The sequence below is a fragment of the Lates calcarifer genome, linkage group LG7_1 (assembly GCF_001640805.2).
Source record: "Lates calcarifer isolate ASB-BC8 linkage group LG7_1, TLL_Latcal_v3, whole genome shotgun sequence".
Classification (NCBI taxonomy): Eukaryota; Metazoa; Chordata; class Actinopteri; family Centropomidae; genus Lates; species Lates calcarifer.
In genome coordinates, this window is record NC_066839.1 from 3,716,186 (window position 1) to 3,733,144 (window position 16,959).

General features: G+C 41.6%; 1 protein-coding gene across 12 annotated transcripts in view; it reads right to left on the reverse strand.

The window, feature by feature from the left end:
- The window catches only part of afdna (afadin, adherens junction formation factor a), a 97,898-nt gene that overhangs the window by 58,140 nt on the left and 22,799 nt on the right, over window positions 1-16,959 (reverse strand). For 5 of the 12 annotated variants that reach the window (XM_051071750.1, XM_051071752.1, XM_051071746.1 and 2 more), the window contains exons 2-10: window positions 10,953-11,148; window positions 10,206-10,318; window positions 9,610-9,767; window positions 9,217-9,377; window positions 6,697-6,854; window positions 5,235-5,319; window positions 4,255-4,404; window positions 2,304-2,348; window positions 444-538 (exon numbers count right to left, since the gene is read on the reverse strand). In XM_051071750.1, coding sequence (XP_050927707.1) covers window positions 444-538; window positions 2,304-2,348; window positions 4,255-4,404; window positions 5,235-5,319; window positions 6,697-6,854; window positions 9,217-9,377; window positions 9,610-9,767; window positions 10,206-10,318; window positions 10,953-11,148 — 1,161 coding nt within the window. The remainder of the gene's footprint in view (window positions 1-443; window positions 539-2,303; window positions 2,349-4,254; window positions 4,405-5,234; window positions 5,320-6,696; window positions 6,855-9,216; window positions 9,378-9,609; window positions 9,768-10,205; window positions 10,319-10,952; window positions 11,149-16,959) is intronic. The other 7 variants (XM_051071754.1, XM_051071747.1, XM_051071755.1 and 4 more) reach the window with 5 other exon arrangements.

Genomic DNA, 16,959 nt, shown 5'->3' on the forward strand with positions numbered 1-16,959 from the left:
GTGTCGTATAAAACCATAAATCAGCAAGAGCAGCAACGTAAATGTTCACTTGATTAACACCTCTCTGACAGCGACAGCTCCAAACTGAACATTATTATCTCTGTAAAGATAAATGTATGGTTGAGCTGTTGTGTGTTGTTTTGATTAATGAAACGTGACTAAATTAACCAGACAGGAAATTATCTCTTGTTGCAAATTGCAGCTTGTGTGTGGCAGATTTGGTGAAACAGGCCACAGGATCAGCCACAGAAGTCATAACAACACCAGCTACTAAATTTGATCACTGCCATGAGAAAAATCCACCCAGAGAAATGAATCTTAGATGCTGTTTAAACAAAATACATCTAAAAAGAGTTTAATTTTAATTTCTAAAATGAACATTTATACAGTTTAGGGAGCAGGATGATTCTACTTCCAGTTCCAGCTGTGTGTGTTTTTGTTACCTGGATCGCTCCGTCCTCTGTGCAGTCTGAGCCGACCTCAGTGATGCTGTGCTGAAGCCGATACAACTTTGGTTTGTCCCGCGAGTCAGACCCGTCTGGACACACACACACACACACACACACATACACAAAAACACTCAGATTTAACACAACTCTTAAATAAGCAGCAGTACATGTTCAACCTCTCACACTCACATCGACTCTCCACACACATTTCTGAACATTAAAGAGTCGATACAAACTGGTGTGTGCTGGGAGATGCATGGCTGATGTGGCAAAAAATGTGGGTGGCTGCAGTGCACTTATTGATTATTAGTAAACAGGAGTTTAGTAAAAAGCAAAGCGGCACATTAGTTCACTGAAGAGAGAGGGGCAAACACTGGCTGTACTGGGGGAAAAAGAAAATCTGGGAAAAAATGAATGGGTATCAGAAAAACCTCAAACCACCTTCTAAAAAAATAAAAGTGAAATCAGAAGGCAGCTAATATAACAAGGCTACCAGGAAAGCTTGGTCTTTAACATAAATATAACAAGGGTTTAGAAGAAACTATGAGATCATGGATATCATGTAGATATGAGAGCTCACTGTCAAAGTTCCATGTTAACACATGAACTAACAATCTCTTAAGGTGTTACTGGATTTGTCAGTTTCCTCTGTCACATTTTGTGGCTTTATTAGGAAATACAGTTCACTGTGTAACTAAAAAAGACAGAGAGACACTCACTGAGGGATTTCTGTGAGTTTTTGGTCCTAAATCTTAAAGTATTAAATGTTACGATCCGAAAATATCAAGTTTTATGTCGTGGTCTTTGCTGTGGTTAAAAATGTATTCCCCACTGTCTCTGGGAACAGCATTAAATAAATCCCCACCAGCTGGGTAATGGACTGAATAAGTACCTTTACAAAAGCATGTGAAGTCTTGAAATGTTTCCAAAAACTACTTAAGATGTCTTTGAAACTTCATTTCACAGGTGTTTATTCTGTAACTGGGCCTGTTTTGTGTAAAATCTTTCATTTTTAATCCAGCTGGGAGAAGACAATTTTAAGAGCTGAGGGAAAACTCTGGGATTTTCAAAGTTGGACCTTAGTTTCCCATGTTTTTGGGTGTAAGTGATTGATAGGGACAAAACTTAGAAATGGTGCAGTCGTCCACGTCAAAGTACGTCCGCTAAAGTGCTTGTTTTTGCCACTGACAGGCTTAGATTGTTAGTGTCTAACATTATAGATATGATTCCTAAAATGATAGACCTTTTTATTAAAGAGTAAGATCCTTTTTGTTTAACTAGTAACATCACTGTATCTCACTACCAGACTCCATTGACAAAAACAGTAATTTTACAGAGCAGAGCACAGGAGTTGGTGGAATACCTCTCACACAATTTGTTAGTTAGTTAGTGTTATTGTGTGACTTTCAGTGGTGGGAAACATGTTCAGAACCTTTACATGAGTAAAAGTACCACACAATAACACTAACTAACTAACAGATGGTATACCAGCAGCTCCTGTGTCCTGTGAGGTAAAATTACTCTTTTTGTCAATGGAGTTTGGTAGCGATTAAACAGCTCTTGATCTTTAATAAAAATGTCTGTGTCCACAGGATTCTTATCCATAATGTTGTCAGACATTACACCCAGAGGCTCAAAAAGTTAAAAAATCTCAGTATGAGAATTTTGAATCGCCTTTTTATTGCTTTGTCTAAACCTTCTGGCCAGTATCCATGTTTGTTTGTATAATTCTACTAAAGGACTACAACAAACATTTAGCAGGGGGAATATGTTTGATCTTTGTCGGCCAAAAGGGGAGTCGACTCCCCCATCAGCCACTGCAACAGACACAGAGGAGGTGTGGTGGGTTTTTACCTTCGTGGTGCCGATAGGCGTAGTAGGCATAGTGATTCCCTCGCCCTAGGCAGACAGGCAGGCAGGTGCGGAGGAAGAAGGAGGACACATGCACAAGGCCCCACACACACACACACACACACACACAGGCAGTCACACACACAAACACACCATGCCATAAGAAGGTGGGAAAGAAAACAGACACATAGCAGAGGGTGAAAATGCAGCAAGGAGGAAAAATGCAGCATTACCTTGTTAACCCATTAATCGCATGCACACCACGCACACACACACACACACACACACACACACACACAGGTTTCACTGCTAAATTTAGTGCACATCACATCCAAGTCGTACATTAACTTTAAGGGAATAATTTACACAAAAAACTTTTTTCCCTACTTTTATGACTGAGACAGAGAAATTTAACATGTCAATAATCACAAACAAGGCAAAAAAAATCGACTGAAAATGCGATTTTAGCCTTGAAATTTCTAAGAACAGAAACGATTTTTCTCGTAATGCTATCAACTTCCATTGAGTCTGTATTTTTTTTTCATTTTGATCCGTTTTGTTGTACTTGTGTGGCTACGACGGCTCTAGTTTGGCCTAGCCTCGACTTAAAGAATGAATACCTGGCTAACACATGATGAGTTCTTCTCTAAACTGGTCATCATGGGTAAAAGCACAGGAACAAACACACTCACACACACACACACCACACACACACACAGACCCAGCGCCCAATATTTACACAAGCCACCAAATCAAATTTTCCATCTCGGCTGTTTTCCACCGACACTGACCCGTCAACCTGACAGTGGATGAAGTAGATGTGTTAGTATATTCCTGGACCACTGGTTTCCCAACACCATTTCATAAAGTGTTTGAGTTACCATACGGCCTGATAAGTTAATGGCATGAGGAGGAGGAGGAGGGGGCAACAGACAAAGAGATAAAGGGGATCAGTAGCAAGAAACAAGCTGTTAGGGCTGGATAATGTCACATTTAGCAAGACTCAGGCGAGGTTTGTAACTCCAAAATGCTCCTAGAGGGTTGGATTTTTGTCATAAATCGTTCTCCATACTGGGATGTTATAGTGCATTCTAGGACTTTATTATTTACTACAACTTACCTTTTGTTGTGCTCCTCCTTGTCGTCCTTCAACCTACCCTGTACACTACTGTTTCAGTCTTAAAACCTGGAGGTCAGTTAGCATTTTAGCTCCTGCGGTTCCCTCGTCCCAAAGGCAATTTGTTTTTGGTTAAATGTCTGAAATAAGGTCTATGGTTTTAACACAACCTCTAGACATTTTCACATTTTATTCTACAACATAAAATACGTCAGAAAATACCCTACTTCTGATTTTTTAAAGCTTTTACATGTCTTAAACAAGGTGGTTGCTAACAAGCGGCTAACAGAGGTTGCCAACGTCATAAAACCATCTGTTTCCTGACATCATGTGACTTTCATATACCTCTAAGTAAGCTGATTCCTGCTTGAGGGCGCAATACTATCATTAATACTGCTAGTGCTGACAGATTTTAAACTGGTAACATCTGCTCTGGAGGTTCCAGGTCGTAGACAGAAGCTGTATGACTTGTGCTGAATGGAAGTCATGCAAAGGCTGCAAACAGTGTCACCCACAGGTAAATGAGTCCAGTTCTTGGCCTCCTGCAGTGGCTTTTACACACTGAGGGAATCATGTGCTACAGATCCATCATAGATCCATCATGGATCCATAATGTGATCCACTCACCTCGGCATGGAAACAGAGAGACAGCCTCACTGTTAGTTCACCCTGAGTGTTATTTACTGCAGCTGCACTGATGCCTGCTGGTCACCTCCTGTCGTTACAGCAGTCTGCATCACTGCTGCTGCTGCTGAATCTATTCAAAGCTCCACTGATGGATGGTAACAATCAGAAACCACAGATACAGGGGCAGTGTGTGTGTGTGTTGTGTGTTACCTGGGCTCAGCTCCACCAGATAAGGCAGTTTCTCAGGCGGCAGGGAGCTGCTGCTGCCGTCCTTCCCTCGCAGGCCCTTGTCGTCCATCTTCCTTCCCTTCCTCCCCTGGTAGTCAGGAGGTCTCTTCTTCAGCTGGAACACTAGTGCTCCTGAAGAAGGAGACAACACAACACAACACTGTCAGCATGGTAAATTTCAAACATCAGCTTTTTATCACCCACAGAGTTGTGTTGCTAATGACAAGATGTTTGACCTTTAGCTATCCTCGTTTTACCCGATTAGACATGCGTGTGGAGTCTTGTCACAATTAGTGTATGAATATTTGAGGTTGAAAAGTTCAAGGAAAGTTGCCAACTTTCCATGGGAATTAACAGGAATAAACTGGAAATTTACAAAATTGTAGTTTAGCCTTTAACAGGGAACTTAAATGTAGTTGAAACAAAAAACCTTCTTGCAGCATAATATGCAGATTTAATGGAAATTCAGTTGAATTTCTATCCTGCGCTGTGCATTCCTCCATCGCATGCACAGATAATTTCTATAATCTGTCTCACTACTGCCACATTACTGCATCCAAGCCCACAGACTACATCCTGTCAAGTAGGTTGCGATATAGTAGTAGTAATGTAATAGTTTACAACTCTAGTTAAGACTAAACACATGTTTTGTGAGGTCACAGAGACTCTGACCTTTGACCTCTGACCTCTAAATTCTAATCATTTAATCAATGAGTCTAATTGAACGTTTGTGCCAAATTTTTAGAAATTTCCTGAAGGCGTTCCTGAGATATCACGCTCACAAGAAAGGGATAGGTCGACATACAACCCGATAACACAACTCCCTAACTCCCCACCCAAACAAAATTGTAATGACTCTAAGGCAGCAGTAGGGGGCGGTATAGATCAAGAAAAGAGGTGCAGCATTAAGAGTAGTTCACTTCAAATGTCTTATTGTGAGTAATAGTGTGTGTGTGTGTTACCTCTGTCTGCAGGCCAGTCCCTGAAGATCTGCAGCGGACACTCGGTATCGTCCAGAATCACCTCCTTACCCGACTTATCGTCTTGCTGCAAAGAAAACAAGACAGAAAACAAACAGTTAACAAACAAAAATCCACCACTGACCACACTGTAACTCACACAGATGCTTCCTTAGAGAATGTGCTTTACAGACATAATTTCAGAGATATTTAATTTACTCTATTAGACAGACTAGTAGACTGGACTCTTAAATGTCCAGCTTCTATTCAACTGTTGGACTTCTTTCTTGACAGAAAACAATGCTGTTATTACAGTTTTGAAGTTGCTGCGTTGAGCTATTAACCCGTATATGAACCAGAACAGAGAACAATGTTTTCCCAAAGGTTTACTGCCCATAATGAAGTTATGCTGTTCTCAGGCTTTATAAATATTACAGTTTTATTGTTTTTTTTTGTTTGTTTTACAGAACTGACTGATATAAAAAGCTCTTCACCCTGTTCAGTCCAATCTCAGTTAACACTACCCCCTCCCCCTCTCCCGCCTCCTCCCCTGAACATAAATGCACTAGCTGACATGCTACTAGCTAGCATGCTAACGCTTATTTCTCATGCTCACTAACCTAATGGACTTTCCTGGTGCTTCAGTCTCATCAGCAAATTGCAACTGACTATCAACAGAGTGTGTGTGTGTGTGTGTGTGTGTGTGTGTGTGTGTGTGTGTGTGTGTGTGTGTGTGTGTGGTCTCTGGAGGGTCGTCCTCTGCACTGCCTGCAGGGAGCAGCAGTTATTTCATATGATTGGCCGTAGCCAGAGTCCATCTGAGAGAGGACAGATATGTTTGAGAGGCTGTGAGGAGGGCAGCCAAGTTCACCGTCACAAACACACATGCACACACACACACACACACACACACACACACACAGCAAAATACACACAGACATGGAGCATCTGCTGCTGCTATAGCACTCAGTCTGAAAGCAATTGAATTGCATTCCTCCCAAAGGTTTTTGTGCCAAGTAGCATTCTGTTTCAATCTGCCAGTCTGGTGAAGTGTGTGTGTGTGTGTGTGTCTGTGTGTGTTTGTGCGATCATGTGTGTATGTGCGTGTGACCGTGACCTTGGCTGTCCTCTCCACAGCCTCTCAGAAGGATGACGGAGGTGTTTATTGATGAGATAAGTAGTGATCGAGGAGGATGTAGGTGTTAAAGCAGTGGGCGACGGCCGGCAGAACAATGAAAAAATAAAGTACTTTGCTGAAAATCAAATACGTTAAACCATGATAAATGGAGGCTGTGATCAAATAGTCTGACTCTAGATCTGTTTTGTGGTATCCACGTCAGCTGGAGATGATTATAAGGAGAGGACAAAATTTTCATGTTCCTCTGTGACCAGTTTTTAGTCTGAAATGTGGGACTTGCTCCGATTAAGAAGCTAAAGTAGCAGTAGTAAGTATAAGTGTTGTTACCCGGGCAATGCAGTACTCTCTGGGGTTCTCCTTCTCCAGTCCGTACTTCTCCAGCGCCTCCACCACTGCAAAGTCTGCTGTGTCTCTCGTGGACAGCAGGATGGTCTTGTAGGGGATGTTGGGCTTCAGACTGTCTGCGTATATCCTCAAAGTTCCTCCTGCAGGACGACAGGACCTCAATTAATTGTTTTAACACCAGGAGGAATTCAGGACAGTATAAACAGTCTTTCTGGACACATAAATAGCTTCTATTAGAATATTCTGTATCTCAGAGTTGACCTGCTGAACCGTAAATTTCAAAACACTCAGATGATTCAGCTCTTTCTGCCTCCAGTGCTTTTTGTACTTCAAGAGTGGAAAAGCCTCTGAAACAACATTTGGACCAAAGAGACACAAAATGTCATCCAAACCCAAAGTAATGAAGTTAGCACTGCTGCCCTTTCAGAGCGACGATTATCAGAGAATTAGTCTTTATTTATGTGAAGCTGAAATATAACTGAAGAGAACACAGAGTCTTCCTGAGCTCGAACATCTGACAGCAACCATCAAGATAATAACATATGATTGACTGATTATTTTATTTAAGTGTCTTGCACCTCAGCCAAAACAAGTCATGGGTTCTTCAGGGTTCTATATATATATATATATATATATATATATATATATATATATATACATGCTAAATAAAACAAGATAAAATAAAATTTGAATTTAAAAAAATCCAGACAGAGCGCCAATAGTTGCGAATTCTCACCTCCACCTACTCTTAGATATATACCTAACAGAATAAGCAAATTAAAAATACAGTAAAATTAAATTTAATTAAAATAAAAACTAAAATACAGACCGAGCACCAATTCTCACCTCTACCTACATGTACCTACACTCTTAGACACAAACCCAACTGAGTAAGCAAATTAAAAATAAATAAAATAAAATCTATATATGTTTACACACTCTCATACATCAACACACCCTGTATAAATACATTTTAAATCTTATTATGATCAGTCACTGAGATCTCAGCCCTTCTCCCTGTATTACCCTGACATACAACAGATCCTGAGCTGAGTCTACTACATTCAAGTTGTGCTTTGGGAATCTGAAATACCGAATCACATTTTCCCTTGCAATTAGAAACGCCACTAAATTAAAAAGTACAGCTCATAAAAATCATCCAGAGGCTCACGTACTGTAGCCGTGTGACCGTGATGTGTCGACTAGAAATGATGACCTCAGTAAATCCCACAGGGGAGTCTTCAGCAAAGCAAACAGGATTTTCAGAAGCATTACATAAAATGAGCTTTTTTTTTAAAATAGCACTCTCTCTCTCTCTCTGCTGGGAGAACGTCATTGTCTAACCACAAGCCATCCTGTCCCACCGAGTCTGAGTGAGTCTACTGTATGTGGACAGTGGTTAAAGCTGTTTTTAGACTCAGTTCACTCGTCCATCTGTCTGTCTGGCAGAGCGATTAGGTAATGCCTGAGTCACAACTCGGCCGCACAGGTCAGCATGTTTGTTTTCATTCATTCAACATGGACGTTCTGTCATCAGTAACGTCCAGCCGAAGTGCGTGTCACATTTTACACATTTATCCATAATGAAAGGTAGAAATATCTCATTTCCGGGCGGCTCCAGAGCCTTTACTCAGCGCTTTGATTACAGCTGCAGATTGCCTCTCCCAGCTGTTTCTCCTTGCAGGTTTCTCAGCCCCTGTCACACTGGATGAGGAGCAGCAGTGACCTGTGATGTTCAGGTCACTGCTGATTCTCTCTGTGGTTCACGTCGGGTTCGCTTTAAGCCACTCGAAGACATGCAGACCTGCTCCGGCGTTGGCTGCATGATCTGGGGGTTTTCTCGATCTAAACGATGTCATTTTGAAACTGGGAGCAGGTTTTTAAAAAGCACACACAGTGCTGTAACTCATGTTCTTATTTTGTTCTTAACTTCAGATCTATTTGAATTGCTGCAGAAATCTCAGGTATGTAACTCAGACGTCTGGAACCAGGCTAGCAGACTCCTCAAGTGGTCTTTACTAAACTCTAGATGGACCTGTGTCTTTAACTCAGTAATGGCTCTGGAGTGCAGTCGATATCGATCGTATGATGATATAAATCAAACCACTATTTCTATCAATCTTAAAGGTTCCTTTTTACTCCTAAGTGAGATGTTAAGGCGTGGAGCTGCAGAGAGTGGACACTGTGGTTTGTTGTGCAGGTTTCACACTGGTTGTTTTAGGAGGATCAGCATCACTTGTGGTATTAGTGGTATTACCTTCTTGTCTGACTTTAAACGGCTAAAATGTCTCCACACTACTGAATTCCTCTGACCCGTCTTTTCTCTGTTTCCTGGGAACTTTTTAGGACTTTCGCAGTTTCTTCACATCGTGATCTGGATCCTCAGCACTGTCCTGTCTCAGACGCTGAAGTCATCGACTTGGTTTCTGTCTCTGAGACTGAACTACAAACTGACTGGATGATCAGAGCTCGAAGCAGGAGTTTGAAAAGACTCAGACGTACCTGAGTCGGGTCTCCCGTCGCTGCTCATGAACTCCTGCATCCGTTTCTCCAGCTTCTGCTGGCGTCTCCTCTTCATCACCACCTCTGGGTTGGAGATTGTCCTGGTGAAGCTGGTCTCGGGCATGTCCTTGTAGACCTCCGCTGCCAGACGACTGTTTTCCCTGAACCACAGAAATGAGATGACATGAATGAGCCGGGAGGAAAGACAGAGTAAAGTAAAAGAAGACAGATGGAGGAACAGAAAGGTCAAAGTTTAAATCACTATTCTTTCCTCCTCTGGAGGCTTCTGTGCTTTTCTTGGCATTGAAAAAAAACAAGATCCTCTCCAAGGACTGAGAGGATGTAGGAGCAGGACAGTAAGATGGATGACTGTGAGAGTGTGGTGTGAGTTACCCATCCTCCCGGCTGAGCATTTGCTCGTCTCCGTCGGGGATCCGGGCAAACTCCTTCTCCCTCTTCTTTTCCTTCTTCTTCTCCTTCTTGGACAAAGTCCTTTTGAAGTTCTGAATCACTCCGTCCTTCTCCTTCTCCGGTCCGTTACTCTGACTCTTCTAGCGGAGAAAGGGAAGAGAGATCAGCAAATTTTCCTCAATCATCAAGGTTGTTGCTTCTACTTTTGTTACTGACGTTCTACATTCATTTTAAGACTTCCTGACAGATCTCAGATCAAATTAGGAGCAAAACATGATCATTTACATTACAGGAATGTATCTAGCCAATGTGTTTGTTAACAATGGGGCAAAACAATTCCCTATTGTAGACGACTGAAGTACAGTTCTCCCTGTTTGTTTGTATCTGAACATGGCACGAGTGTTTGTGTTTGCAGGTACCCGCAAGACAAAGACGAGTCATGTCTCAATAACAATATGAGTATGCATGGTATGTCGGCAGTTTGATGGATGAACAGATGGATGAGTCAGCTCACTGGAAAACCGACTGTGGTTAATAGTCAAACAGAAGAGGAGGAGACGCCAGGCAGAGCGGCTGACCTTGGGCAGGATGTCGTTCTCGTTCTTCAGGACGAAGCGTCCTTCTCTGTCGTCTTTGTTCCAGTTCAGCTGAACGACAAGAGGCTTCTCGTCCAGGTCCAGCTGACGCTCTTCTAACACACACATGGAGACACCAGTTTATCTGAGAGCCAACACTACTACAATTATTATCATTATTCCTAACTAGAGTTTATGTCAGCCGGCTTTTGGCTGGAATAATGCTTTGTTGTCCGGCAAATGAAAACATCACCAGCCAGTGGAAAATATGCCAGATAAATAGTCTGTTGTGGGACAAATAAAATATGTTGGCAACTGAAAGGATAATTCTGATAGGGACAAAAATCTTTTGAATTGGTCCAGGTGTGCCTGGCAATCCCTACCAAACTCTACTGACAAAAACAGGAATTTAACTGAGCCGAACAGTAAAGCTGCTGAGACACCACTGCCTCCATCTGTTAGTTAGTTTGTGTTATTGTGTGAAATTAATGGTGGAAGAAGTATTCAGATCATTTACATAAGAAAAAGACCCACACAGCATCTTAACAAACTAACTAACTGAGGCGGCTGTGTCCCAGCAGCTTCAGTGTTCTGCTCAGTTAAATTCCTGTTTTTGTCAATGGAGTCTGGTTGAGATAAAAAGTGATGTTTCTGGAGAATAAAAAGTTCCATCTCTGCAGGAATCCTATCCATAATGTCATTTGGATGTTAGTGACGTTTGTTTTGACTGTGAGCGCCTGAGAGACTCACCGCCACTGACGTGGACCTCATACAGGGAGTACTTTGGTGAGGAGAGCATCCTCATGTCTGGTCTGAACTTCTCGGCTAACGTCTCGATGACGTCCTGCGTTGTCGCTGTGCTGGACACTCTGATGCACTTGGTGGCAAAGTTACCGGCAACCCGGTCCTGGAAGTAGAACCGCATCACGCCATGGAACTCCAGGTCCTGGGTCAAGAGAGAAACAGAGAGACCATTGAAGACTGTGCAACTGAAAACAGTAAGTACAAAGTCTGAATGTAAACTACAACCCAAACCTAAGACTGCTTGTTTCAAACCACGCTCCTAATCTAGTTTTTTGGCCTGAGAAAACTCACACAGCAGCTCTGATTTGTTGGTGATCAGTGCAGGACTGTTCAGCAGTAACAGGAGAAGACAAGCAACAATGGTTCAGGAGTGTGTCAGCAGGTTGTGTGACGACAAGAAAAGGTTTTGTTCTGTCATTCTCTGACCTGGACTGTCAACCCACATACAACAACGACTGAGCACTGCAGCCAACTTCAGTGACACTATTTCTTACATAAACATTTGCACAATCTACACAACAGAACTTTACTTTATAGGTCTGTACTTTCAGAATCATTTTCAAGAAGTTTCCTGGAAAGAAAGAAGAGTGTAACTGATACACTTCCACTTAATTACTTCCATTTACTTGGGTTTAAATGCAGCTTTTTGTTTCAAGGAAATTCCTATTTCCCTGATAATTACTACCAAATGACTCACTTCTTTCCAGGAAACTTCCTCTCCTCCTAACCCATAAAATAAAGCAATACCATTTGCAGTGTTTTAGCTTTTTTATCTCCCTCTTGCTTGCACATACACACAATATATATCAGCTGGAATACGACCAGCACTGATGGTGGATGAGAAAACAGCAGGATGAAATAGACACCCGGGGCTATCTACGCTGCAAATTTATTGCCTACATGTTGACATTTCCCTCTACATGGAGTCGACTATAGAACAAGAATGTCTTAAACACATACACACCCGGTCCTGATACAATCGTATGTAACAAAGTGCTGACACAGCAGCCGTAGCTCGCAGTCCTCGGTGTGCATATATGCATATGTTAAGGTTCAGTGGTGAAGCTGGGCTCATATTTCACTCTAACAGCCTCCTAAAAGGTCTTAGGGAGTCTTGGATCTGTGTGGGACCATAGCAGGCATTAGAAAGCTAGTATGTGTTATTCATTTAAAGCAACATTATGCAGCTATTTTCCTGAAAATAAAAGCTTCAGAATCATTTTGATGGTACGTCGACTTGTAGTAGAGAGAATGGAGCCTCTGTCATTCCTGTTCTTGCACTTGGTAACTTAATTGAGCAGGTCAGATCTCCCTCTAACTGAGTGATAGTCAGCAGCTTCAACTGCTGTAATGAGGCCCAGCAAGTTCAAGAGTAATGCTGAACTGTAGATCAGTTAAAAAGACTTAGAAGTCATTAAAAACCAGCAACCACCAGTGCAGTTAATTACAACTTGTGGCTGCAGAGGGCGCTGCTGCTCAGCAAAGTTACAGTTTGTCGCTTTATTTTTCAAAATAAGAAGAGAGAAACATCTCGCTCGTAGCCAAAAAAAACAAGCGAGTGAAGCCAAACTTGATGCTGCAACTATTTCAGGAATATATCAGACAAGATAAGAATAAAATGAGCTTTATTGTCCAGAAGGAGATTTGTCTTGAATACAGCTACATGTGGTTAAAGTGCATAAAAATGCATTTAGGATAAAACAACAGCAACAAGTGGTTTCCCTACAGTGATATACAAGTAAACATGACTGAAAATCAGTAACAATATGAGGCAAACTACAGCTTACAAACGTGCTATTTTAATTAAACAAAAATCCCCGTAAAACAACCTCAACAAACTTAAACATTACAAGCGTCATTGTATTGATTTTAAAATAAAACTATGACTGCTAAGGGTTTTTCCTTGGTTGTGTGTGGTGTGTGTGTTCATAAACAGCTGCGGAAAACCCTGACCGTGGTTGGTTTCTGCAGCGTAGGTATCTTTCCTGTCAGGATGCCAACAAAGCAATTTTGAATTTGAATTTTAAAGAGAGACCTTGCCAAGTGTTTGAGACGGAGGTTGTCGACCGGCCAAACGGTTTTCTAAGGTGACGGCTCGAGTTGTGCATTTCATAAACGTGGACAGAAACAGTGAGGGGAAAAAAAATGGCTGAAAGTAGCGTTTAGATTTTTACGCACAACCAACAAAAAAAAAAAAAAAAACAAAACCTCCCCCCTTTTTCTCCCACATTTGATAAGAGCTTCAGTCAGGTCGAGTGGAAACACTGAGCATAGTTTCGATAGGCAAGGGTGGAGCTGGGAATGTGTGGTGTGTGTGTGTGTGTGTTGTGATTTACTGCTGGAATGTGGGTCATCGAGGGTTGCCGTTGTCGGGCTTGCGTAACCGTTGGTAACTGTTACTGTGGAGACACCAGTCCACTTGGAGTTCAAACAAAGCCCAGTTTAGAGCCAGCGGTGGATAATTAACACTCTGCCCGGTACAACCGCAGTTGCCTTTCAGCCACTCGGGAAACGGACAAGTACAACCACATGTAGTTCAAGTCCAGAAAAACTTCCCCCGTACCTGCAGGACATGGTACAGTCCTCATGCAGGTTATGATTCATTCCCACCACCCCATGTTCTTGGCAATGGTCCAGTCCTACTACACTTGCATATTTCTACACCTGAAACTTTGCACGTCAACTCCATGGTCCAGTCCTGCACCCCCATGCCTCCAGAAATGGTCCAGTCCAGCTTTCCTGTATTTCTAGGCCATGGTCCAGTCCATACATCCACACCCACAGTATAGTCCTAAACTCCCAGACCTCCAGTCCTGTAAATCCATCATGACAACAGTCCCGAGTCAAGACCACTACTCCCCCTGGACATGGTTCAGTCCTACAGACCAATTCCTCCCAGCCATGGTCCATTCCAACAACCCACAGGTCATGCCAATGGTTCAGTTCTTCACTCACGTACTTCCTGACCACAACTCCAAACGGTCACACCTCTAAGCAAAGTCCCAGTCCAGTAACCCTCTACCCTCCAGTCAAACCCTGAACCTCCACGACTCCTCCTGGACACCACAGTCCAGTCCTACACCCCATCCATCCAGATTATAGTCCAGGTCAACGCTAGCAATACTTCCAGTCTAAAAACTTTTCTAAATATTGTTTAAAAAGTATAATTTCAAACTGGATGAAGGATTTTTGTCATTGGACGTCTCATTCTTAAGTAATCAGAGAAACTAAGCTGAGCGTGTAGACACAAGCTATGCTAACATTAGCAGCAGCTCAGCTAACAGCTGTTAGCCCCTTACCAACATCTAGTGTCCGCTAAAGAGCGCCAGAAAAACACTGAAAATGGAGAAAGGATGAATAAGGGGACGAAAGACCGATTCATTGGACTCAAGCTTTGGTCCCTGACACCATTTTTAGCCGCCTGTAATTCTGAATCCAACTCAACTGTGTCAGCTAAATGCTCAAAATGGGAAATGTCGAACGTGAGGGGCAAAACAAGAACAAACTGTTTCTGTTTATCCCATTCTGCAGCTTTCGTTCAAATAATCCCTAACAGCTTTTTTTTTTTCGGGGCTGACAGGAAATGCTAATGCAGCAGTGTGTGTGTGTGTGTGTGTGTGTGTGTGTGTATGTGTATGTCAACAAACAACAGCCTGGATAAAACCTGTGACACACACAGTCACATATTCCAGTCAAGTTGAGGCACAGATGTATAAACTGAGGTTTAAGGAGGTTTCTGATGCTTGACAACTTCTGTCAGAGTGTGAGGATGTGTTTATATAACGTTTGACGTTTGGTGCATGTACACACCTCCACCTCTAAGTCTAAGGCTAATTAACTACTGTATATATTAGACCTATATGTCACTGTAGGCTGTGTGTGTGTGTGCGCGTCCAAATCCTGCTTCCACACTGTGCATCAGCTCAGGATTCACACACAAAGACATAACTGATACCTGTGACTAAAACTTGTGAGACAGCACTATTTATGACACACACACAAAGTAGGCCAATGCCATAGACAGCGGTTATCAGTCAGATAAAAGATGGAGGGGGAGGGGGGGGAAGAAAATGTGTGTGTGTGTGTGTCCATGTTTGTGCGTTCAAGTTGAGGATATGAACAGTAGACCGATATTTATTGGTATTATCGATATAATCCTGCCAATAACTTCCAATAGTAATGCATCTACTACAAAACACAGTTAGTTTTAGAGTCTGGATAAATGTTGACTGATAAATAAAAACTGCAGTGCTAGAAATGTGAAGAAGAAAAAAGAAAAGAGCCCTGAGAAGTTTATTTAAGTGCATAGCATGTCACAAAGTGCTATAAATACAGATTTGTCACATGGATCCTTAAGCAAAAACAAAGAAACATATCAGCTGATTTTTTAAACTCAGTGCTCAAAAATCCAGTATCAGCTACAGTGGTGTTTTTGTTTTATTTTCCTTTGTGCTATTTGAGCTGATTTTTATCACTTATGTGGCAGAAAATGTCAAAGAAAAGTCCATTGTATCAATAGAATACCTGTTCTTACATCTGTATTTTCTTCACATTGTATTCTCTGTTCACTTACTTATAAATAAAAGGCGTTATATATCACTACCAGATGGAGGCAGCAGTATTCCAACAGCTCCTATGTTCTTCTCAGTAAAATCACTGTTTTTCACAATGGAGTCTGGTGGGGAAATTAAAGGTGTTCACTTGTTGCAAAGTTTTAAAAACTCTAGAGTTGCAGATAGTATATGAGTTCTATTCTAAATAAATAACTTGACCACTCTTATTGAAGTGAGACAGTGGAGGGAAAGTACGCTGCACGAGAGATAACCCTGACTTCTAAATCCGCCCATCACGCTCTCTGACTAACGCCTCGGGGTCGAAGGTCCTCCAGAGAAGAGGTCGAAGGTCACATCTGTGTTCATATGAGAAAGTGAGTTAACTTCACTCTCCTGCTGTTAAAAAAAAAACAACTCCCACCTGGTGCCTGTCTCTCACTTATGTGTATGTGGGAGTGGTGGATTAAACGTTAAGCGGACTGTAGTTTTCCTGCTTGTAAAACTAAATTCATTTCAGACCTGACTCAGTTTGAATCTGGACACTGATGTTAGTTAAAAATCAGATCTCTTCTTTTCTTTTATCGCCTTTTCTCAGGGTTTTCAACTGAGTCACCTCTTAGTATGTAAACAGAAACCGGATGTAGTATTTTTATAAGACCTACAGTACCATTAAGAAACTGTCACATAAATCACTACTGCATTACAGTGTTCTTCCTTCTCTTTGTCTGAACCAAGAAATAAATAGATTCACTGTTACACAACAAAACTAGTCTCTATAAAACCTTTAACTTACAACTTTAGTAACTGTGTGCTCTCATATAATATGTATACAGAATGATTATTTTCATTATCCATCAATCTGCGGTCTTTTCTTGATTAATTGATAAATCATTTGAGCTATGAAATGTCCAATATCCCACACATGAGCCAAAATATTTGATTTATAATGATATAACACAGAGGAAAGTAATAAATCTCTGTATTAGTGAAGCTGGCACCACACAGTTATTTGTGTTTGCACCTGGACGGTGTCTAAAATACATTTTTAACTGATAAAATTACACATTTCTGAAGCTTAAACCACAGGATTTTTATCATTTTTGCTAAATCGATTGACCAAAATTGTTGCCGATTAATATACTGAATGCTGACAGTTTCAGCTCTCTTCACTTTAATGCCAACAAAACTAATTTAAATGACTGAGTCCAGGGATCAATCTCAAATACAGTGAGGACAAAAAGGCCCTGGGAGAAACAACATAGAAATGACTGGAAACTGCTCGTCTGCAAAAACATTCATTAAAGCTTCAGATGTGCACAGAAGACAAACATGATGCCGCCTGAGGAGGAACATGGAGCTGAAAACACATCGTCTACCTGTCAGCATTTTATAACGTCTCT